This window comes from Pristiophorus japonicus, chromosome 27, assembly GCF_044704955.1.
Source record: "Pristiophorus japonicus isolate sPriJap1 chromosome 27, sPriJap1.hap1, whole genome shotgun sequence".
Taxonomy (NCBI): domain Eukaryota; kingdom Metazoa; phylum Chordata; class Chondrichthyes; family Pristiophoridae; genus Pristiophorus; species Pristiophorus japonicus.
The window spans coordinates 7946496-7970702 of record NC_092003.1 but is presented as its reverse complement, the minus strand read 5'-3'; the positions used below and the strand labels follow the sequence as shown (position 1 = coordinate 7970702).

The window sequence follows — 24207 nt, the reverse complement described above, 5'->3', positions numbered from 1 at the left end:
TCAACCAACATCACAAAAAAAAAACCCCAGCTGATCAGGGTCATTATCACGGTACTGTTTGTGGGAGCTTGCTGTGCGCACATTGGTTTGCTGGTCTCCTACTTTACAGTCAATAGGCAAATTGCACGGTTGGATTGACTGCCATTCAGTTTGTGTAAGCTGCAAGCTGTTTTGGAGTGAACATCTCTCTCCCTGGGGCTGGGGCGGGCTGTATCAGTCGCATGAGCTGTCGGCAGGAGGAGACTGCAAGTTTGTGAGTCAGCCAGAAGGGCTGGCTTTACTGGGCAAAGCAAATCCAGAGCTGGCAGCGACAGAGAGAGGCAGAGACACAGAGAGAGAGAGAGCTCACTTACTCATTCACTCAGCCACACAGCACTCCCGGAGCAAAGGCAGCATGTACCCAGGGAATTACAGAGGAGCTGGACATTATAGTGGATCTCCAGGGTCCAGGAACACACAGGTAAGCACCTCAACTCTCACCTGAGGAACAGAATCTCCCAATGTGTTATATTACACTGGGATTTCTGTCTGTTCCTGTAAACTTTTGACTTGCATTTATATAGCGCCTATCACGACCACAGGGCGCCCCCACCCTCTCCCCCCAGCGCTTTACAGCCAATGAAGCATTTTTGGAGTGTAGTCACTGTTATAATTTTATTTGGAGCCAGCCAATTTGCGCACAGCAAGCTCCCACAAACAGCGATGTGATAATGACCCGGATCATCTGTTTTAGTGATGTTGGTTGAGGGATAAATATTGGCCCCAGGACACCGGGGAGAACTCCCCCTGCTCTTCTTCAAATAGTGGCCGTGGGATTTTTTACGTCCACCTGAGAGGGCAGACGGGGCATCGGTTTAACGTCTCATCCGAAAGACAGCACCTCCGACAGTGCGACGCTCCCTCAGTACTGCCCCTCCGACAGTGTGGCGCTCCCTCAGTACTGCCCCTCTGACAGTGCGGCGCCCCCTCAGTACTGCCCCTCCGACAGTGCGGCGCTCTCTCAGTACTGCCCCTCTGACAGCGCAGTATGGCGCTCCCTCAGTACTGCCCCTCCGACAGTGCAGTGCTCCCTCAGTACTGCCCCTCTGACAGCGCAGTACGGCGCTCCCTTGGTACTGCCCCTCCGACAATGCTCACTGTTGTAATGTGGGAAACGCGGCAGCCAATTTGCGCACAGCAAGCTCCCACAAACATCAGTGTGATAATGACCCAGATCATCTGGATATTTCTCCATTATGCTGATTGAGGAATAAATATTGGCCCCAGGATGATGTTAGAAAAATGATCAAGAAAATACAGGGGAAAAATATACAATTTACAGAAAATGTTCTGAGGTGGTATGATCTATTAACTCGACTGGTACACGACTCTGTCAATCAAATAGTTACATATAAGTGACTGTGACTTGGGTAGAGGGAATACAATTTTGAAGTTTGTGGACGATTGAACACTTGGCAACGCAGTAAATAGGGAGTGGGATTGTAGCAGACTTCAGGAGAATGTAGACAGACGGGTGAAATGGGCTGACACATGGCAGATACAGTTTAGTGAGGGTAATTGTGAAGTGATGCACTTTGGGAGAAACAGCATGGAGAGACAGTATAGACCCATTGGCATTATTTTAGACAGGAGCTGACCTGAGAGCTATGTCCATTGATCCTAGGTTTGTATCCATTGATCCAGGTACCTGTGACCTGTGACCTGTGATCCAGTACCTGTGACCTGTGACCTGTAATCCAGAGTATCGGCCGTGGTTCGAGTCCCACTCCACAAAAATTCAGGCTGACACTCCCAGTGCAGTACTGAGGGAGCGCCGCACTGTCGGAGGGGCAGTGCTGAGGGAGCGCCGCACTGTCGGAGGGGTGGTACTGAGGGAGCGCCGCACTGTCGGAGGGGCAGTGCTGAGGGAGCGCCGCACTGTCGGAAGGGCAGTGCTGAGGGAGTGCCGCACTGTTGGAGGTGCCGTCTTTCGGATGAGACGTTAAATCGAGGCCCCGTCTGCCCTCTCTGGTGGATGTAAAAAAATCCCACAGCCACTATTGGAAGAAGAGCAGGGGGAGTTCTCCCCGGTGTCCTGGGGCCAATATTTATCCCTCAACCAACATCACTAAAACAGATGATCTGGGTCATTATCACATTGCTGTGTGTGGGAGCTTGCTGTGCGCAAATTGGCGTTTCCCACATTACAACAGTGAGCACACTCCAAAAAGTACTTCATTGGCTGTAAAGCGCTTTGGGACGCCCGGTGGTTGTGAACAGCGCTATATAAATGCAAGTCTTTCAGCAGCTGTTGACCCGGGGACTGGGAACATAGTTTGCGATTGTTTGCATTGGGAAGGAGGCCCGCGATGCTCCGTTGCAATTTCGTTGGCTCTGTGCGAGCAAGAGGGGAGAGTCTGGCCATGTGTGCGTCTCGTTGTGTGTGTGTGTGTGTGTGTGTGTGTGCTGGTCGCTGAGCCTCAGCGCGAGCTCAGTTCTCTGACCTGACGGACTGGGTCCAAAAACGAGAGACAAACCGAGAGAGAGAGAGAGAGAGAGAGAGAGGGGGGCGGGGGGGGAGAGAAGAGCGATTGAGACGGGGGAGGGAGAAACGGAGAAAAGAACGAGAGGGGCAGACGGAAGAGAGAAAGGGAGAGAGGAAGAGGTAGAGAACTGACGAGAGGTATTCATGGGTGGACAGAGAGAGAGAAACACACACAGGGAGATTAATAGTTACAGAAACTGAGACAGACAGAAATACATACAGAGCGAAAGAGAAACGCAATCAGAGATTAACAGTTTCACTGCCGTAAAGTATTTGTTTCCTGATCTCTTTGCTCATGAATTCACAGCAGCACATTGCTATTAGAACTAGTTGGTTTATTAGCAAAAGGTTTAACAATCGTACTACACATGACCGGTTCATCCACCGGGCTCACAACCACCTGCCCCATCGTGGATCCCCCGAACCCAACTGGCCGGGGTTTTATTGAGTCTTGTGAACATCATGTGACTGGCTAAGCCCCTCCCCACTCAACAGCTCTACCAACCTGTGAGCATACTCACATGTGCATGCATCCCACCTGAGACAGACAGAGATACAGAGAGAGCGAGAGAGAAACACATAGACACACAGAGAGATTAATACTTACAACATCAGCAACGTGTACTTGTATAGCGCCTTTAACGTTGTGAAATGTCCCAAGGTGCTTCACGGGAGTGTTATGCGATATAAATTTGACCCTTTGCCTTGCATAAGTAGAAATTAGGGCAGGTGATCAAAAGCTGGGTCAAAGAGGTCGGTTTTAAGGAGCGTCTTAAAGGAGAAGAGAGAGATAGAGAGGTTTAGGGAGGGAGTTGCAGAGCTTGGGGCCCAGGCAGCTGAAGGCACGGCCACCGATGGTGGAGCGATTATAATCAGGGATGGTCTGGAGGTCAGCATTAGAGGAGCGCAGAGATCTCGGGGGGTTGTGGGGCTGGAGGAGATTACAGAGATAGGGAGGGGGCGAGGGCCATGGAGGGATTTGAAAACAAGGATGAGTATTTTGAAATCGAGGTGTTGTTTAACCGGAAGCCAATGTAGGTCAGCGAGCACAGGGGGTGATGGGTGAGCGGGACTCGGTGCGAGTTAGGACACGGGACAGCGAGCACAGGGGGTGATGGGTGAGCGGGACTCGGTGTGAGTTAGGACATGGGGGCAGTGAGCACAGGGGGTGATGGGTGAGCGGGACTCGGTGCGAGTTAGGACACGGGGCAGTGAGCACAGGGGGTGATGGGTGAGCGGGACTCGGTGCGAGTTAGGACATGGGGCAGCGAACAGAGGGGGTGATGGGTGAGCGGGACTCGGTGCGAGTTAGGACATGGGGCAGCGAGCAGAGGGGGTGATGGGTGAGCGGGACTCGGTGCGAGTTAGGACACGGGGGCAGCCGAGTTTTGGATCACCTCCAGTATACGTCGGGTACAGTAACTGAGACACACACAATGAGAAAGACATAGAGGGAAACAGACAGAAATGAAAGTAGCAGAAAGAAGCAGCAAGGGAAAGAGAGAGAGAGAGAGAGAGAGGATGACAGGAAGCGATACAGAGCCAGAGGGAGACAGACAGAACTAATTGTGCCAAATCAAACTCTCATGCCTTTATTCCGGTGGCAGGTCGAGCCTGGTTCAGATACACCCAATGAACACTTGGAATACTTGAATGGTGACAGAGGATGGTGACAGAATGATGTGTTAATTCCAGACAGCTCAAATCGTTCTCTCAATTCCCTTATTGGTTCTGGTCTTTTTCATCCTGGGAATGTGTCGGTCATGGCTCAGTGAGCAGCACTCTCGCCTCTGAGTCAGAAGGTTGTGGATTCGAGTCCCACTCCAGGGACTTGAGCACAAACTCCAGGTCCACACTCCCAGTGCAGTGCTGAGGGAGCGCCGCACTGTCGGAGGGGCAGTACTGAGGGAACGCCGCACTGTCGGAGGGGCAGTACTGAGGGAACGCCGCACTGTCGGAGGGGCAGTACTGAGGGAGCGCCGCACTGTCGGAGGGGCAGTACTGAGGGAGTGCCGCACTGTCGGAGGGGCAGTACTGAGGGAGCGCCGCACTGTCGGAGGGGCAATACTGAGGAAGCGCCGTACTGCGCTGTCGGAGGGGCAATACTGAGGGAGTGCAGTACTGAGGGAGCGCCGCACTGTCGGAGGGGCAGTGCTGAGGGAGCGCCGCACTGTCGGAGGGGCAGTACTGAGGGAACGCCGCACTGTCGGAGGGGCAGTACTGAGGGAGCGCCGTACTGTCGGAGGGGCAGTACTGAGGAAGCGCCGCACTGTCGGAGGGGCAGTACTGAGGGAGCGCCGCACTGTCAGAGGGGCAGTGCTGAGGGAGCGCCGCACTGTCAGAGGGGCAGTGCTGAGGGAGCGCCGCACTCTCAGAGGGGCAGTGCTGAGGGAGCGCCGTACTGTCGGAGGTGCCGTCTTTCAGATGAGACATTAAACCGAGGACCCTGTCTGCCCTCTCGGGTGAGTATAAAATCTCCCGCGATTCGAAGAAGCGCAGGGGGAGATCTCCCCGGTGTCCTGGGACCAATATTTATCCCTCAGCCACCACTGAAACAGATGATCTGGGTCATTATCACATTGCTGTGTGTGGGATCCTGCTGTGCACAAATCGGCTGCCGCGTTTCCCACATTACAACAGTGACCGCACTTCCAAAAAGAAATTACTTCATTGGCTGTAAAGCGCTTTGGGAGGAACCTGGATGGGGAAAAGCAATATATAAAAGTCATGTTTATGAGTGCACGTGGTTGTCAAGGCAAGGCCTAGTTGAGGAGACATGATGATAAATAAATGGCACTGTTTTCAGACACGTTGTTTGAATTCTGAAATCAGATGCTTCATTTACTGACCGTTCGAGTGGATGTGCTGTGTCATTGCTGGGAGGGTGTGAATGGAATAATGACGGAGATTTATACTGTGTGACACTCTGTGTATTGTTTGAGAACTGGGCCCGTTTCAATATCAAAGGCCCTCTCCCAGTAGATGCAACCCAACTGCCTGGATGCACAGATCGCTTTATTATAACGGGTGTCCGTATCGTTTCTTAAATGCTCAATCTTGTGTTCAAATCCCTCCATGGCCCTCGCCCCCCCCCCCCCACTCCCTATCTCTGTAACCCCCTCCAGCCCCCACAACCCCCCGAGATCTCTGCGCTCCTCCAATTCTGGTCATCCCACCCCCGCTTTCCATCGCTCCACCATCGGCGGCCGTGCCTTCAGTCGCCTGGGCCCCCAAGCTCTGGAACTCCCTCCCTAAACCTCCTCCGCCCCTCTTTTAAGATGCTCCTTGAAGCCTCCCTAAAGTTCCCACATTACATCAGTGACTACACTCCAAAAAGGACTTCATTGGCTGTAAAGCGCTTTGGGACGTCTGGTGGTCATATGGCCTACTCCTGTTCCTATTTTTCATGTTATAAGAACATAAGAAATAGGAGCAGGAGTAGGCCATATGGCCCCTCGAGCCTGCTCCGCCATTTAATATGATCATGGCTGATCCGATCATGGACTCAGCTCCACTTCCCCGCCCGCTCCCTTATCCCCTTATCATTTAAGAAACTGTCTATTTCTGACTTAAATTTATTCAATGTCCCAGCCTCCACAGCTCTCTGAGGCAGCGAATTCCATAGATCCACAACCCTCTGAGAGAAGAAATTTCTCCTCATCTCAGTTTTAAATGGGCGGCCCCTTATTCTAAGATTGTGCCCTCTAGTTCTAGTCTCCCCCATCAGTGGAAACATCCTCTCTGCATCCACCTTGTCAAGCCCCCTCATAATCTTATACGTTTCGATAAGATCACCTCTCATTCTTCTGAACTCCAATGAGTAGAGGCCCAACCTACTCAACCTTTCCTCATAAGTCAAACCCTCTCATCCCCGGAATCAACCCAGTGAACCTTCTCTGAACTGCCTCCAAAGCAAGTGTATCCTTTCGTAAATACGGAGAGCAAAACTGTACGCAGTATTCCAGGTGTGGCCTCACCAATACCCTGTATAACTGTAGCAAGACTTCCCTGCTTTTATACTCCATCCCCCTTTGCAATAAAGGCCAAGATACCATTGGCCTTCCTGATCACTTGCTGTACCTGCATACTATCCTTTTGTGTTTCATGCACAAGTACCCCCAGGTCCCGCTGTACTGCGGCACTTTGCAACCTTTCTCCATTTAAATATTAACTTGCCCTTTGAGTTTTTTTTCTGCCAAGGCGCATGACCTCACACCTTGCGACATTATACTCCATCTGCCAAATTTTTGCCCACTCACTTAGGCCTGCCTATGATGTGCTCTAATGACGTGGTGATAGGGTGCGATGGAGAGGGGTGGAAGGAGGAGGCTGGTGTGGGGAATAAACACCGACACGGACCCGATGGGCCGAATGGCCTGCTGTGAATAGTGTAATGAATATAATTCCTCTTGCCCTCATGAGGAAGGCCGCAAATCTCGCGGGCTGTGGGAGAGGGAAGGACAGGGAGAGAGATAGAGAGGACCCGTTCTGTGGTGGGTGTCCCGTTCTTTACACCCAGCGCCGACGGGACCCGAGACAAGGCGTGCTCACCTCTTTGTTGTTGCCTCTTTCAGAAGTACGGCGTGCCGCCCTGCGGGGTAGGACCCCAGGTGCCCTCGCTCACCACCATCACCAGCAGCCAGGACCTTCAGTGGATGGTCCAGCCCACGGTGATCACGGCCTCAGCCTCTGGCCTCTACCCCCGGGCCTACCCTTACCCGCACCTGGGCCCGGCCTACGCGCCCGGATCCTCGGGCCTGTCGAGGCCCGGGGTCATCAGGACCGCCGCGCCCGCCCTCGGAGGCAGGAGGAGGAAGGAGGAAGTGGTAGGTTTCCGCGGATTCGCGATAACCCGGCGGGAGAAACGTCAGACGGGGGCGGCCCCACCTGGAGTACTGCGCGCAGTTTTGGTCTCCGTATTTACGGAGGGATTATACTCGCATTGGAGGCTGTTCAGAGAAGGTTCACTCGGTTGGTTCCGGAGATGAGGGGGTGGTCTTATGAGGAAAGGTTGAGCAGGTTGGGCCTCTGCAGGCGGGGTCTGGGGGTACCATCGGATTGGAGAGCAGCTAATGTAACGCCTCTGTTTAAAAAAAGACGGCAGACAAAAGGCAGGTAACTATAGGCCGGTTAGTTTAACATCTGTAGTGGGGAAAATGCTTGAAGCTATCATTAAGGAAGAAATAGCGGGGCATCTAGATAGGAATAGTGCAATCAAGCAGACGCAACATGGATTCATGAAGGGGAAATCATGTTCAACTAATTTACTGGAATTCTTTGAGGATATAACGAGCATGGTGGATAGAGGTGTACCGATGGATGTGGTGTATTTAGATTTTCAAAAGGCATTCGATAAGGTGCCACACAAAAGGTTACTGCAGAAGATAGAGGTACGCGGAGTCAGAGGAAATGTATTAGCATGGATCGAGAATTGGCTGGCGAACAGAAAGCAGAGAGTCGGGATAAATGGGTCCTTTTCAGGTTGGAAATCGGTGGTTAGTGGTGTGCCAAAGGGATCGGTGCTGGGACCACAACTGTTTACAATATACATAGATGACCTGGAAGAGGGGACCGAGTGTAGTGTAACAAAATTTGCAGATGACACTAAGATTAGTGGGAAAGCGGGTTGTGTAGAGGACACAGAGAGGCTGCAAGGAGATTTAGATAGGTTAAGCGAATGGGCTAAGGTTTGGCAGATGGAATACAATGTCGGAAAGTGTGAGGTCATCCACCTTGGGAAAAAAAACAGTAAAAGGGAATATTATTTGAATGGGGAGAAATTACAACATGCTGCGGTGCAGAGGGACCTGGGGGTCCTTGTGCATGAATCCCAAAAGGTTAGTTTGCAGGTGCAGCAGGTAATCAGGAAGGCGAATGGAATGTTGGCCTTCATTGCGAGAGGGATGGAGTACAAAAGCAGGGAGGTCCTGCTGCAACTGTACAGGGTATTGGTGAGGCCACACCTGGAGTACTGCGTGCAGTTTTGGTCACCTTACTTAAGGAAGGATATTCTAGCTTTGGAGGGGGTACAGAGACGATTCACTCGGCTGATTCCGGAGATGAGGGGGTTACCTTATGATGATAGATTGAGTAGATTGGGCCTTTACTCATTAGAGTTCAGAAGGATGAGGGGTGATCTTATAGAAAGATTTAAAATCATGAAAGGGATAGACAAGATAGAGGCAGAGAGGTTGTTTCCACTGGTCGGGGAGACTAGAACTAGGGGGCACAGCCTCAAAATACGGAGGAGCCAATTTAAAACTGAGTTGAGAAGGAATTTCTTCTCCCAGAGGGTTGTGAATCTGTGGAATTCTCTGCCCAGGGAAGCAGTTGAGGCTAGCTCATTGAATGTATTCAAATCACAGATAGATAGATTTTTAACCAATAAGGGAATTAAGGGTTACGGGGAGCGGGCGGGTAAGTGGAGCTGAGAACACGGCCAGATCAGCCATGATCTTGTTGAATGGCGGAGCAGGCTCGAGGGGCTAGATGGCCTACTCCTGTTCCTAATTCTTATGTTCTTATGTTCTTATGTACTCATTGGAGTGTAGAAGAATGAGAGGCGATCTTATCGAAATGCATCAGATTCTGACAGGGTGGATGCAGAGAGGATGTTTCCCATCGTGGGGGAAACTAAAACTAGGGGGCATAGTCTCAGAATAAGGGGCCGTCCATTTAAGACTGAGATGAGGAGGAATTTCTTCTCTCAGAGGGTTGTAAATCTGTGGAATTCTCTGCCCCAGAGAGCTGTGGAGGCTGGGTCATTGAATATATTTAAGGTGGGGATAGACAGATTTTTGAGCGATAAGGGAGTCAAGGGAGCGGGCAGGGAAGTGGAGCTGAGGCCAAGATCAGATCAGCCATGATCGTATTGAATGGTGGAGCAGGCTCGAGGGGCCGAATGGCCAACTCCTGCTCCTATTTCTTATGTTCTTAAGTTGTAGAGGCTATCCTTCAATCTTGTGCTGAAAGCGTCGCTGGCAAGGTCCAACGTTTATCGCCCGTTCCCTAATCGTTTGAGAAGGTGGTGGTGAGCCGCCTTCTTGAACCGCTGCAGTCCGTGTGGTGAAGGTGCTCCCACAGTGCTGTTAGGGAGGGAGTTCCAGGATTGTGACCCAGCGACGATGAAGGAACGGCCGATATATTTCCAAGTCGGGATGGTGTGTGACTGGGAGGGGAACGTGGAGGTGGTGGTGTTCCCATGCGCCTGCTGCCCTTGTCCTTCTAGGCGGTAGAGGTCGCGGGTTTGGGAGGTGCTGCCGAAGAAGCCCCTGTAAATATATGCACACTCCCGGGGTCCCCCTGTAAATATATGCACACTCCCGGGGTCCCCCTGTAAATACTGACACACTCCCGGGGTCCCCCTGTAAATACTGACACACTCCCGGGGTCCCCCTGTAAATACTGACACACTCCCGGGGTCCCCCTGTAAATACTGACACACTCCCGGGGTCCCCCTGTAAATACTGACACACTCCCGGGGTCCCCCTGTAAATACTGACACATTCCCGGGGTCCCCCTGTAAATACTGACACATTCCCGGGGTCCCCCTGTAAATACTGACACACTCCCGGGGTCCCCCTGTAAATACTGACACATTCCCGGGGTCCCCCTGTAAATACTGACACACTCCCGGGGTCCCCCTGTAAATATATGCACACTCCCGGGGTCCCCCTGTAAATACTGACACACTCCCGGGGTCCCCCTGTAAATACTGACACACTCCCGGGGTCCCCCTGTAAATATATGCACACTCCCGGGGTCCCCCTGTAAATACTGACACACTCCCGGGGTCCCCCTGTAAATATATGCACACTCCCGGGGTCCCCCTGTAAATACTGACACACTCCCGGGGTCCCCCTGTAAATACTGACACACTCCCAGGGTCCCCCTGTAAATACTGACACACTCCCGGGGTCCCCCTGTAAATACTGACACACTCCCGGGGTCCCCCTGTAAATACTGACACACTCCCGGGGTCCCCCTGTAAATACTGACACACTCCCGGGGTCCCCCTGTAAATACTGACACACTCCCGGGGTCCCCCTGTAAATACTGACACATTCCCGGGGTCCCCCTGTAAATACTGACACACTCCCGGGGTCCCCCTGTAAATACTGACACACTCCCGGGGTCCCCCTGTAAATACTGACACATTCCCGGGGTCCCCCTGTAAATACTGACACACTCCCGGGGTCCCCCTGTAAATACTGACACATTCCCGGGGTCCCCCTGTAAATACTGACACACTCTCGGGAACTACCTGTAATTACTGACACACTATATACAGAATAACAGATACCTGGGGGTGAGTTACAGACTGGAATCTAACTGAAGGGTTCGGGGGGTTTATATTTAGAATAACAGATACCCGGGAGTGAGTTGCAGGCTGGAATCTAACTGAAGGGTTCGGGGGGTTTATATTTAGAATAACAGATACCCGGGAGTGAGTTACAGGCTGGAATCTAATCGAGGGGTTCGGGGGGTTTATATATAGAATAACAGATACCTGGGGGTGAGTTACAGGCTGGAATCTAATCGAGGGGTTCGGGGGGTTTATATATAGAATAACAGATACCTGGGGGTGAGTTACAGGCTGGAATCTAATCGAGGGGTTCGGGGGGGGTTTATATATAGAATAACAGATACCCGGAAGTGAGTTACGGTCTGGGACTGTGGAGTTAGCGGGAGAATGTTTTCCATGATTGAGTGCTGTGTGTGGATATAGAGGTGCCTCACGGCTGACTGGAGGTTATAAGTGAGTGAACTTAGTTATGGAGTTAAAGCACAGAGAGCTTAATGTAAAGAGCCATTACACGGGATATACGGCCCAGAAACAGGCCATTGGGCTCCACTCGAGCCTCCTCCCATCTTTCCTCATCTAAATCTATCAGCATAACCCTCTATTCCCTTCTCCCTCATATACTTGTCCGGCCTCCCCTTAAATACATCGATACTATTCGCCTCGACCCCTCCCTGTGGTAGCGAGTTCCACATTCTCACCCCTCTCTGGGTAAAGAAGTTTCTCCTGAATTCCCCATTGGGTTTATCAGTGACTGTCTGATATTGATGGCCCCAAGTTCTGGTCTCCCCCACAAGTGGGAATATCCTCTTGAAGTCAACCCCATTCAAAGGCCTTCGCATTTTTAAAGACCTTGATTGAGTCGCCCCTCAGCCTCCTCCTTACTAGAGAAAAGGGCCCGAGCCTGTTGAATCTTTCCCGATGGATAGTTCGTTGGGAACACCACTCTTGCAGTGGTGTACTACAGGTTCGAACGAATTGGACTGCTGTGTTTTACTGCCCTTCATTGGGGAGGTTGCAGTGACTTTGCCCGTGTCTGTATGTCGAATGTGTCGGTCCCTTGCTCTGCGTGTGCGTCTGAGAGACGCCCTCAGGGTGAGATAGTGCAGCCTCACACTGCTGAATTCCAGTTTCAGTGTCGGCCGTGGCTCAGTGAGCAGCACCCTCACCTCTGGGTCAGGAGGTTGTGGGTTCGAGCCCCACTCCAGGGACTTGAGCACATAAATCCAGGCTGACACTCCCAGTGCAGTGCTGAGGGAGCGCTGGACTGCGCTGTCGGAGGGGCAGTGCTGAGGGAGCGCCGTGCTGTGCTGTCGGAGGGGCAGTGCTGAGGGAGCGCCGCACTGCGCTGTCAGAGGGGCAGTACTGAGGGAGCGCTGCACTGTCGGAGGGCCAGTACTGAGGGAGCGCCGCACTGTCGGAGGGGCGGTACTGAGGGAGCCCCGCACTGTCGGAGGGGCGGTACTGAGGGAGCGCCGCACTGTCGGAGGGGCAGTACTGAGGAAGCGCCGCACTGTCAGAGGGGCGGTACTGAGGGAGCCCCGCACTGTCGGAGGGGCAGTACTGAGGGAGCCCCGCACTGTCGGAGGGCCGGTACTGAGGGAGCGCCGCACTGTCGGAGGGGCGGTACTGAGGGAGCCCCGCACTGTCGGAGGGGCAGTACTGAGGGAGCCCCGCACTGTCAGAGGGGCGGTACTGAGGGAGCCCCGCACTGTCGGAGGGGCGGTACTGAGGGAGCCCCGCACTGTCGGAGGGGTGTTACTGAGGGAGCCCCGCACTGTCGGAGGGGCAGTACTGAGGGAGCCCCGCACTGTCGGAGGGGCGGTACTGAGGGAACGCCGCACTGTCGGAGGGGCGGTACTGAGGGAGCCCCGCACTGTCGGAGGGGCAGTACTGAGGGAGCCCCGCACTGTCGGATGAGACGTTAAACCGAGGCCCCGTCTGGCCTCTCGGCTGGATGTAAAAGATCCCACGCCCACTATTGGAAGAAGAGCAGGGGAGTTCTCCCCGGTGTCCTGGGGCCAATATTTTTCCCTCAACCAACATCACTAAAACCGATGATCTGGGTCATTATCACATTGCTGTGTGTGGGAGCTTGCTGTGCGCAAGTTGGCTGCGTTTCCCACATTAACAACAGTGAGCACACGTCGAAAGGAGCTTAGATTGGCCGCGACGTGCCTTGGGACATGCGGGGACCGAGAAAAGCGCTGTCGAGATGCAAATCTTTATAAATGTCAGGCTTGTCGCCACCCACAGCCCGGAGGCACACACTCAGAGCCAGTCGGGTGACACAGGCAGCGACTTGCATCGGACTCCCACTCTGCACGATCGCAGCCCGCCCATTGGGCCTCTTCCCTTGACTCACGGAGCCAGGGGCCTGACTCACAGCGACTGTACCATCTGCGTAAGGGGCGGGCGTTGTGACACCTCTGTCTCCGCCGAGAGCAGAGAGAGGGGGGGGGGGCAGGGGACACGTCCGACAGCGAGAGTAGTGGGTCTCGACCCCTTGGCTCGCTGCAGCAGGAAAGGGGTACTGAAGTTGAATGATCAGCCATGATCTTATCGAATGGTGGAGCAGGCTCGATGGGCCGAATGGCCTACTCCTGCACCTATTTTCTATGTTTCTATGTTTCTTCTGATAGGACCCTCACCCTCACCCTCTCCCTCGCTCACCCCTCTCCTGACAGGACCCTCACCCTCTCCCTCGCTCACCCCGCCCCTGAATAGGACCCCCCCCCGCTAAACTCGCCCCTCTCCTAACTGGACCCTCACCCAACCCTCCTCGCTCGCCCCTCTCCTAACTGGACCCTCACCCAACCCTCCTCACTCGCCCCTCCCCTGACAGGACCCTCACCCTCCCCCCCTCCCTCGCTCACCCCTCTCCTGACAGGACCCTCCCCTTCCTTCCCTCGCTCGCCCCTCTCCTAACTGGACCCTCACCCAACCCTCCTCGCTCGCCCCTCTCCTGACAGGACCCTCACCCTCTCCCTCGCTCACCCCGCCCCTGAATAGGACCCCCCCCCCCCTAAACTCGCCCCTCTCCTAACTGGACCCTCACCCAACCCTCCTCGCTCGCCCCTCTCCTAACTGGACCCTCACCCAACCCTCCTCACTCGCCCCTCCCCTGACAGGACCCTCACCCTCCCCCCCTCCCTCGCTCGCCCCTCTCCTGACAGGACCCTCCCCTTCCTTCCCTCGCTCGCCCCTCTCCTGACACAACCACACCCCCTCCCCCCAGCCTACAGAGCAAACACATCCCTTCCAATCCCCGCAAGAGTTCAGTACATTTAAAATATGCAAATAGGCTTGAAACTGAGGTTGAGTTCCCTGGACTTTAGACGGTTAATTGGGCGATTTGATCGTAGTTTTCCGGATATTGAGGGGAACAGACAGGGGAGATAGAGAGAGACTATATCCACAGGTTGGGGAGTCTAGGACTAGGGGGCATAGTGTATAGATTAGAGCCAGACCTTTCAGGAGTGGAGTTGGGAAACATTTCTACACACAGAGGGTGGGAGAGGTTTGGAACTCTCTTCCACAAACGGCAATCGATGCTGGGTCAATTGTTAATTGTAAATCGGAGATTGATAGCTTTCTGTCAACCCAAGATATTTAGGGACATGGGCCAAAGGTGGGGAGATGGAGTTAGGTCACAGATCAGTCACAATCTCATCGAATGGTGGACCTGGCTCGAGGGGCTGAATGGCCTCCTCCTGTTCCTATGAGCACCGGAAACGATACATTTGGAGTGATCAGTGGGTCACTCTGTCTCTCGCCTCTGAGTCAGAAGGTTGTGGGTTCGAACCCCACTCCAGAGACTTGAGCACATAAATCCAGGCTGACACTCCCAGTGCAGTACTGAGGGAGCGCCGCACTGTCGGAGGGGCAGTACTGAGGGAGCGCCGCACTGTCGGAGGGGCTGTACTGAGGGAGCGCCGCACTGTCAGAGGGGCAGTACTGAGGGAGCGCCGCACTGTCGGAGGGGCGGTACTGAGGGAGTGCCGCACTGTCGGAGGAGCGGTACTGAGGGAGTGCCGCACTGTCGGAGGGGTGGTACTGAGGGAGTGCCGCACTGTCGGAGGGGCAGTACTGAGGGAGTGCCGCACTGTCGGAGGGGCAGTACTGAGGGAGTGCCGCACTGTCGGAGGGGCGGTACTGAGGGAGCGCTGCACTGTCGGAGGGGCGGTACTAAGGGAGCACCGCACTGTCGGAGGGGCGCTACAGAGGGAGTGCCGCACTGTCGGAGGTGCCGTCTTTCGGATGAGATGTTAAACCGAAGCCCCGTCTGCCCTCTCAGGTGGATGTAAAAGGTCCCATGGCCACTATTGGAAGAAGAGCAGGGGGAGTTCTCCCCGGTGTCCTGGGGCCAATATTTATCCCTCAACCAACATCACTAAAACAGATGATCCGGTCATTATCACATTGCTGTGTGTGGGAGCTTGCTGTGCGCAATATTGATGCGTTTCCCACGTTACAACAGTGACTACATTTTAAAAAGTACTTCATTGGCTGTAAAGCGCTTTGGGACGTCCGGTGGTCGTGAAGGGCGCTATATAAATGCAAGTCTGTCTTGTTTTAAACTGCTCCCCGTCAGTCCTGTGTTGCGGGAGGGGACGGAGGAGGCTGAGACTGAGTCGGGAGCGGGAGCTGAGTCACACACACAATCTGGAGCTGGTTATTGCCAGAAAGGCGGGAGAAAGCACCAGGGGGGAAATGAGAGTGAGTAAGGGCGGGAGTCTGTGGTTGAGACGGTGAGAGTGTGAGTCAGCTACCGGCCGACAGCGTGCAGCAGTTGGGGTCGGAGGGGCGAGTCATCGGAGCTGCATTCCGATCTGTGCGTGACACCGCACTGCGTTTCCTGCCCACACTTTGCTCTTCAAGGAACTCCCACTCACCTCCCTGGGTCCTGGAGGTAGGTGGAACTCGAGGGAGGCTGGGTACTGCACCTACGACAGTGCGGCGCTCCCTCAGCACTGCCCCTCCGACAGCTCAGTACGGTGCTCCCTCAGTACTGCTCCTCCGACAGTGCGGTGCTCCCTCAGTACTGCTCCTCCGACAGTGCGGTGCTCCCTCAGTACTGCTCCTCCGACAGTGCGGTGCTCCCTCAGTACTGCTCCTCCGACAGTGCGGCGCTCCCTCAGTACTGCCCCTCCAACACTGCAGCGCTCCCTCAGTACTGCCCCTCCGACAGTATGGCGCTCCCTCAGTACTGCCCTTCCTACACTGTAGCGCTCCCTCAATACTGCTCCTCCGACAGTGCAGCGCTCCCTCAGTACTGCCCCTCCGACAGTGCGGTGCTCCCTCAGTATTGCCCCTCTGACAGTGCGGGGCTCCCTCAGTACTGCCCCTCCGACAGCGCAGTACGGCGCTCCCTCAGTACTGCTCCTCCGACAGTGCGGCGCTCCCTCAGTACTGCCCCTCCAACACTGCAGCGCTCCCTCAGTACTGCCCCTCCGACAGTACGGCGCTCCCTCAGTACTGCCCCTCCAACAGTGCGCCACTCCCTCAGTACTGCCCCTCCGACAGTGCGGCGTTCCCTCAGTACTGCCCCTCCGACAGTGCGGCGTTCCCTCAGTACTGCCCCTCCGACAGTGCGGCGCTCCCTCAGTACTGCCCCTCCGACAGTACGGCGCTCCCTCAGTACTGCCCCTCCGACAGTGCGGCGCTCCCTCAGTACTGCCCCTCCAACAGTGCGGCACTCCCTCAGTACTGCCCCTCCGACAGTGCGGCGCTCCCTCAGCACTGCCCCTCCGACAGTGCGGCGCTCCCTCAGTACTGCCCCTCCGACAGTGCGGCGCTCCTTCAGCACAGACTGGAGTGTTGTAACAGGACACCGACTGATGAACTGTTCAGCCTGTGCAGGACTTCCCTGAGGCGGGGGAACATCAGACACACGACGGATGAAATTTAACGCAGAGGAGTGTGAAGTGATTTATTCTGGTTGGAGGAACAAGGAGGGGCGATATGAATTAATTTTAAAGAACATAGGAGCAGGAGTCGGCCATTCGGCCCTTCGAGCTTGCTCCGCCATTCAATACAATCACGGCTGATCCGATCATGGACTCAGCTCCACTTCCCCGCCCGTTCCCCATAACCCTTCACTTCCTTATCGCTCAAAAATCTGTCTATCTCCGCCTTAAATATATTCAATGTCCCAGCCTCCACAGCTCTCTGGGGCAGAGAATTCCACAGATTTACAACCCTCAGAGAGAAGAAATTTCTTCTCATCACCGTTTTAAATGGGCGGCCCCTTATTCTGAAACTTTGTCGCCTAGTTCTAGATTCCCCAATGAGGGGAAAGGGGTGTCATCATCATAGATAGTCCCTCGGAATCGAGGAAGACTTGCTTCCACTCTTAAAGTGAGTCCTTAGGTGGCTGAACAGTCCAATACGAGAACCACAGTCCCTGTCACAGGTGGGACAGACAGTGGTTGAGGGAAGGGGAGGGTGGGACAGGTTTGCCGCACGCTCCTTCCGCTGCCTGCGCTTGGTCTCTGCACGCTCTCGGCGAAGAGACTCGAGGTGCTCAGCGCCCTCCCGGATGCACTTCCTCCACTTAGGGCGGACTGGTCTTTGGCCCAGGGACTCCCAGGTGTTGGTGGGGATGTTGCACTTTATCAGGGAGGCTTTGAGGGTGGTCCCTTGTAACGTTTCCTCTGCCCACCTTTGGCTCGCTTGCCGTGAAGGAGTTCCGAGTAGAGCGCTTGCTTTGGGGAGTCTCGTGTCTGGGGGACATGCGGACAATGTGGCCCTGCCCAGCGGAGCTGGTCGAGTGTAGGTCAGTGCTTCGATGCTGGGGATGTTGGCCTGGTCGAGGACGCTAACGTTGGTGCGTCTGTCCTCCCGGGGGATTTGCGGGATCTTGCGGAGACATCGTTGGTGGTATTTCTCCAGCGGCTTGAGGTGTCTGCTGTACATGGTCCACGTCTCTGAGCCATACGGGAGGGCGGGTATCACTACAGCCCTGTAGGCCGTGAGCCTGGTGACAGAAAGGCCGGGTACAGGAACAGAGAGACCTGGGTGTGGAGGGGGTGTGGGGTGTGTGTGCACAAATCGTTGAAGGTGGCAGGGCAGGTTGAGAAGGTTGTTGAAGAGGTGAGCAAGGTCCTTGGCTTTATAAATGGGGGCGTACAGTAAGAAAGCTTCAGAACTCAGATACTGCTGGCTCGGGAGCGAGCGAGTGAGACAAGGTGACCCAGTGAGACAGGGCTGGCCTCTGGCGCTGGAAGGGTGGGCCGGAACGACTTTGTGTCACGTTAGACTCATGCTTTACACTGTTCGCAGCTGTCGCCCGAGGAGGAGGAGAGGAAACGACTCCGTCGAGAGAGGAACAAAGTGGCAGCGGCCAAATGCCGCAACAGGCGGAGGGAGCTCACCGATTGGCTGCAAGCGGTGAGTGTCAGCGTGTTGGCCACATCTAAGAACATTAAGAACTAGGAGCAGGAGTCGGCCATTCGGCCCCTCGAGCCTGCTCCGCCACTCAATACCATCATGGCCGATCCGATCATGGACTCAGCTCCACTTCCCCGCCCGCTCCCCTTATCGGCTAAGAAACTGTCTATCTCTGTCTTAAATGTATTCAATGTCCCGGCCTCCACAGCTCTCTGAGGCAGAGAATTCCACAGATTTACAACCCTCTGAGAGAAGAAATTTCTCCTCATCTCAGTTTTAAATGGGAGGCCCCTTATTCTAATATCATGCCCCCTAGTTCTAGTCTCCCCCATCAGTGGAAACATCTTCTCTGCATCCACCTTGTCAAGCCCCCTCATAATCTTATACGTTTCGATAAGATCACCTCTCATTCTTCTGAATTCCAATGAGTAGAGGCCCAACCTCCTCAACCTTTCCTCATAAGTCAACCCCCCTCATCCCCGCAATCAACCGAGTGAACCTTCTCTGAACTGCCTCCAAAGCAAGTATATCCTTTCGTAAATATGGAAACCAAAACTGCACGCAGTACTCCAGGTGTGGCCTCACCAATACCCTGTATAACTGTAGCAAGACTTCCCTGCTTTTATACTCCATCCCCTTTGCAATAAAGGCCAAGATACCATTGGCCTTCCTGATCACTTGCTGTACCTGCATACTATCCTTTTGTGTTTCATGCACAAGTACCCCCAGGTCCCGCTGTACTGCGGCACTTTGCAATCTTTCTCCATTTAAATAATAACTTGCTCTTTGAGGTTTTTTTCTGCCAAGGCGCATGACCTCACACGTTGCGACATTATACTCCATCTGCCAAATTTTTGCCCACTCACATAGCCTGTCTAGCGGACAAGGACAGTCCCGCCCCGGGAGCGTTTGATGGTGTAAGGTGTGCCCCAGTGAAGTTGCTCACACGTATGTGGAGCTGTTGAGTTGTGATTGGCTTAGCCAGTCACGTGATGTTCACAAGACTCAATAAAACCCCGGCCAGTTGGGTTCGGGGGATGAGGTATGCAGTTGTGAGCCTGGTGGATGAACCGGTAATGTGTAGCATGATTGTTAAACCTTTAGCTAATACACCGACTAGTTCTTACAATGAGTTGCTGTGAATTCTTAAGCAAAGAACCCATGAAGCAAATACATTACAAATGGGACAGTGTAGAGGGAGCTTTACTCTGTATCTAACCCCGTGCAGTACCTGCCCTGGGAGTGTTTGATGGGACAGTGTAGAGGGAGCTTTACTCTGTATCTAACCCCGTGTAGTACCTGCCCTGGGAGTGTTTGATGGGACAGTGTAGAGGGAGCTTTACTCTGTATCTAACCCCGTGCTGTACCTGTCCTGGGAGTGTTTGATGGGACAGTGTAGAGGGAGCTTTACTCTGTATCTAACCCCATGCTGTACCTGCCCTGGGAGTGTTTGATGGGACAGTGTAGAGGGAGCTTTACTCTGTATCTAACCCCCTGTACCTGCCCTGGGAGTGTTTGATGGGACAGTGGAGAGGAAGTTTTACTCTGTATCTAACCCCATGCTGTACCTTCCCTGGGAGTGTTTGATGGGACAGTGTAGAGGGAGCTTTACTCTGTATCTAACCCCGTGCTGTACCTGCCCTGGGAGTGTTTGATGGGACAGTGTAGAGGGAGCTTTACTCTGTATTTAACGTGCTGTACCTGCCCTGGGAGTGTTTGATGGGACAGTGTAGAGGGAGCTTTACTCTGTATCTAACCCCCTGTACCTGCCCTGGGAGTGTTTGATGGGACAGTGTAGAGGGAGCTTTACTCTGTATCTAACCCCCTGTACCTGCCCTGGGAGTGTTTGATGGGACAGTGTAGAGGGAGCTTTACTCTGTATCTAACCCCGTGCTGTTTGACATCACCTAGGAGACCGACCAACTGGAGGACGAGAAGTCGGGGCTCCAGAAGGAGATTGCGGAGTTACAGAAGGAAAAGGAGAAGTTGGAGTTTGTGCTGGAGGCACACCAGCCCATTTGCAAGATGGCCGACGACCATCGTGAGCCCTCGTCGTCGGGGACGACTGGTTGCCGGGCGACGAAGCCTAAGGCCTCCTCAGCCTCCTTCAAGCCCAGGCCGCCGAAGGTCTCCATCAGTCCAGTGCCCGAACTGGAATCTGGGGCCCTGCACACGCCGACACTGCCCCGCACCCCCTCTGTCACCCCCTTCACCGCCAGCCTGGCCTTCACCTACCCTAGCCTGGCGGCCTACGAGCTGCCGGAACCTTCCTCCGGGCCCTCCGCCTCGGGCATGGCCATCTTCTCGCCGCCCGAGCCCTGTGCGGCCGCCCATCGCCGTAGCAGCAGCAGCGGCGACCAATCGTCGGACTCGCTGAACTCCCCCACCCTGGTCAGCCTGTAGGCCTCGAGCCCTACTCCCGCCCGAGAGAGAAAAGGAAGACTTGCATTTATATAGCGCCTTTCACGACCACCGGACGTCCCAAAGCGCTTTACAGCCAATGAAGCACTTTCGAAGTGCAGTCACTGTTGTAATATGGGAAACGCGGCAGCCAATTTGCGCACAGCAAGCTCCCACAAACAGCAAGGTGATAAGGACCCAGATCATCTGTTTTAGAGATGTTCGTTGAGGGATAAATATTGAGATAACTCCCCTGCTCTTCTACCAAATAGCGGTCGTGGGATCTTTTACGTCCAGCTGCGGAAGCAGACAGGGCCTCGGTTTAACGTCTCCTCCGAAAAACGGCACCTCCGACAGTGCGACGCTCCCTCAGCACTGCCCCTCCGACAGTGCGGCGCACCCTCAGTACTGCCCCCCGACAGTGCGGCGCTCCCTCAGCACGGCGCTCCCTCAGTATTGCCCCTCCGACAGTGCGGCGCTCCCTCAGTACTGCCCCTCCGACAGTGCGACGCTCCCTCAGTACTGCCCCTCCGACAGTGCGGCGCTCCCTCAGCACTGCCCCTCCGACAGTGCGGCGCTCCCTCAGTACTGCCCCTCCGACAGTGCGGCGCTCCCTCAGTACTGCCCCTCTGACACTCCCTCAGTACCGCCCCTCCGACCGTACCACCCCTCCGACAGCGCAGTACAGCGCCCCCTCAACACTGCCCCTCCGGCAGTGCGGCACTCCCTCAGTACCGCCCCTCCGACAGCGCAGTACGGCGCTCCTTCAACACTGCCCCTCCGACAGTGCGGCACTCCCTCAGTACTGCACTGGGAGAGCTGGCATGGATTTATGTGCCCGGGTCCCTGGAGTGGGACTTGAACCCACAACCTTCTGACTCGGAGGCGAGAGTGCTGCCCACTTGAGCCACGGCTTGACACAAGGATTGTGGTGGGCCCATCGCCTTCTTAGCGTCCCCGGTGGAACAGGCTCGAGGGGTAGAATGGCTGCGTTTCCCACTGAAGGGGACACATTGCTGGCTCGGTAAACACACACACCTCCCCCGGAGAGAGAGAAATCATAGGGGAGCATTGGGGGGGGGGGGGGGAATAAAAGCGACGCATTGCATTTTCAACACGCTCTCGAGTTGTGGAAGTATCGGAGAAGGCGGAAGGGGGGAGCGTTGGATTGGCTGTTGTTTCCGGGAGGGGCCGGAGAGAGCAGGGTCAAGCGACGGAATTGGCGAGCGAGTGACCAACGCAAGGGCGGTATTGGGGGGGGGGGGAGGTTTCGTGAACACGTCACCCCTTCCCCCAGGAGCGACTGTCGGAGCGTTGGGGGCTGAGTTTGATCTACAGCCCATGTTGTCGCTCCCTGACCTTGCCCCGCTGGGGTGTCCTGGAACTGACATTATCCCCACTGGTGACGTGCGCAAGAATCCGGGGCAGTTTCCGGACAACCAACAACACCCCCACCACACCCCCCCCCAACCCAACACCCCCGAGCCAGCCTTTCAGATGTTCTATTTATTTAATGAGAGATCCAAATTATTTTTATATAATTTATTTTTTTGCACGCTGGGTGTCAGATAAGTCCTGAAACTGTGTCTATTTGTAAAAAAAAAACCAAAAAATTAAAGGCATCTTGGCCAAAGGTCCCCCTTTGTGTCTCTTTCACTTTCTCTTTCCTGCCGTCTCGGTTTCTGTTTCTGGTGAACTGACGGTCTGTTTCATAGTGAGAGGGCAACAGATCCGATGCTCCATCTCTGTGGTCTCAGCCTCTGAGCTGAGGCTCATGCCCAGGTATCTGTCTGAGGTATTTGCCCAGGTATCTGTCCCAGGAAACTGATCCAGGTATCTGTCTGAGGTATTTGCCCAGGTATCTGTCCCAGGAAACTGATCCAGGTATCTGTCTGAGGTATTTGCCCAGGTATCTGTCCCAGGAAACTGATCCAGGTATCTGTCTGAGGTATTTGCCCAGGTATCTGTCTCAGGAAACTGATCCAGGTGTCTGTCTGAGGTATTTGCCCAGGTATCTGTCTCAGGAAACTGATCCAGGTATCTGTTTGAGGTATTTGCCCAGGTATCTGTCTCAGGAAACTGATCCAGGTATCTGTCTGAGGTATTTGCCCAGGTATCTGTCCCAGGAAACTGATCCAGGTATCTGTCTGAGGTATTTGCCCAGGTATCTGTCCCAGGAAACTGATCCAGGTATCTGTCTGAGGTATTTGCCCAGGTATCTGTCCCAGGAAACTAATCCAGGTATCTGTCGGAGGTATTTGCCCAGGTATCTGTCTCCGGAAACTGCTCAGGTGTTTCCCTGGGGCACCTGTCCAGGTGTTTCCCCCAGGATACCTGTCCAGGTGTTTTTCCCGGGGTACCTGTCCAGGTGTTTTCCCCAGAGTACCTGTCCCGGTATTTCCCTGGGGTACCTGTCCAGGTGTTTTCCCCGGGGTACCTGTCCAGGTGTTTTCCCCGGGGTACCTGCCCAGGTATTTCCCTGGGGTACCTGTCCAGGTATTTCCCTGGGGTACCTGTCCAGGTGTTTTCCCCAGGGTACCTGTCCAGGTGTTTTCCCCAGGGTACCTGTCCAGGTGTTTTCCCCGGGGCACCTGCCCAGGTGTTTCCCCTGGGGTACCTGTCCAGGTGTTTTCCCCAGGGTACCTGTCCAGGTGTTTTCCCCGGGGCACCTGCCCAGGTATTTCCCTGGGGTACCTGTCCAGGTGTTTCCCCCGGGGTACCTGTCCAGGTGTTTTCCCCAGGGTACCTGTCCAGGTGTTTTCCCCAGGGTACCTGTCCAGGTGTTTCCCCCAGGGTACCTGTCCAGGTGTTTTCCCCAGGGTACCTGTCCAGGTGTTTCCCCCAGGGTACCTGTCCAGGTGTTTTCCCCGGGGCACCTGCCCAGGTATTTCCCTGGGGTACCTGTCCAGGTGTTTTCCCCAGGATACCTGTCCAGGTATTTTCCCCGGGGTACCTGTCCAGGTCTCTGCCAGCTGTGGTCGGCCATCATGAGTCAGCAGGCTTCAGAACTCACTCTGACGGAGATCAGGAACTGCCAACAAGGAAGATCGAGCAGGTACAATGGGCGTGGAGCTGGCACTGAACACCACTGGACACAGTCCCTTCCACATTACCCTCCCACACCACAACACAGGGCCGCTGTGCTACAATCCACCTGTTCATTGTTAGACTGATTTAACCCCGTGCTGTACCTGCCCTGGCAGTGTTTGATGGGGACAGTGTAGAGTGAGCTTTACTCTGTATCTAACCCCGTGCTGTACCTGCCCTGTGTGTGTTTGATGGGACAGTGTAGAGGGAGGTTTACACTGTATCTAACCTCGTGCTGTACCTGCCCTGGGAGTGTGTGATGGGGACAGTGTAGAGTGAGCTTTACTCTGTATCTAACCCCGTGCTGTACCTGCCCTGTGTGTGTTTGATGGGACAGTGTAGAGGGAGCTTTACTCTGTATCTAACCCTGTGTTGTGCCTGCTCTGGGAGTGTTTGATGGGACAATGTATAGGGAGCTTTACTCTGTATCTAACCCCGTGCTGTACCTGCCCTGGGAGTGTGTGATGGGGACAGTGTAGAGTGAGCTTTACTCTGTATCTAA

At 54.6% G+C, this 24207-nt stretch overlaps 1 protein-coding gene across 1 annotated transcript; it reads left to right on the top strand.

The window, feature by feature from the left end:
• The first annotated feature begins 282 nt into the window (after positions 1–282).
• On the top strand, positions 283–22243 carry fosl1a (FOS like 1, AP-1 transcription factor subunit a). Its single transcript, XM_070868221.1, has 4 exons — positions 283–460; positions 7099–7350; positions 18111–18218; positions 20130–22243. The coding sequence occupies exons 1-4, from the start codon at positions 395–397 to the stop codon at positions 20619–20621; spliced, it is 918 nt and encodes a 305-aa protein (XP_070724322.1). The 5' UTR covers positions 283–394; the 3' UTR covers positions 20622–22243.
• Positions 22244–24207: the final 1964 nt, after the last annotated feature.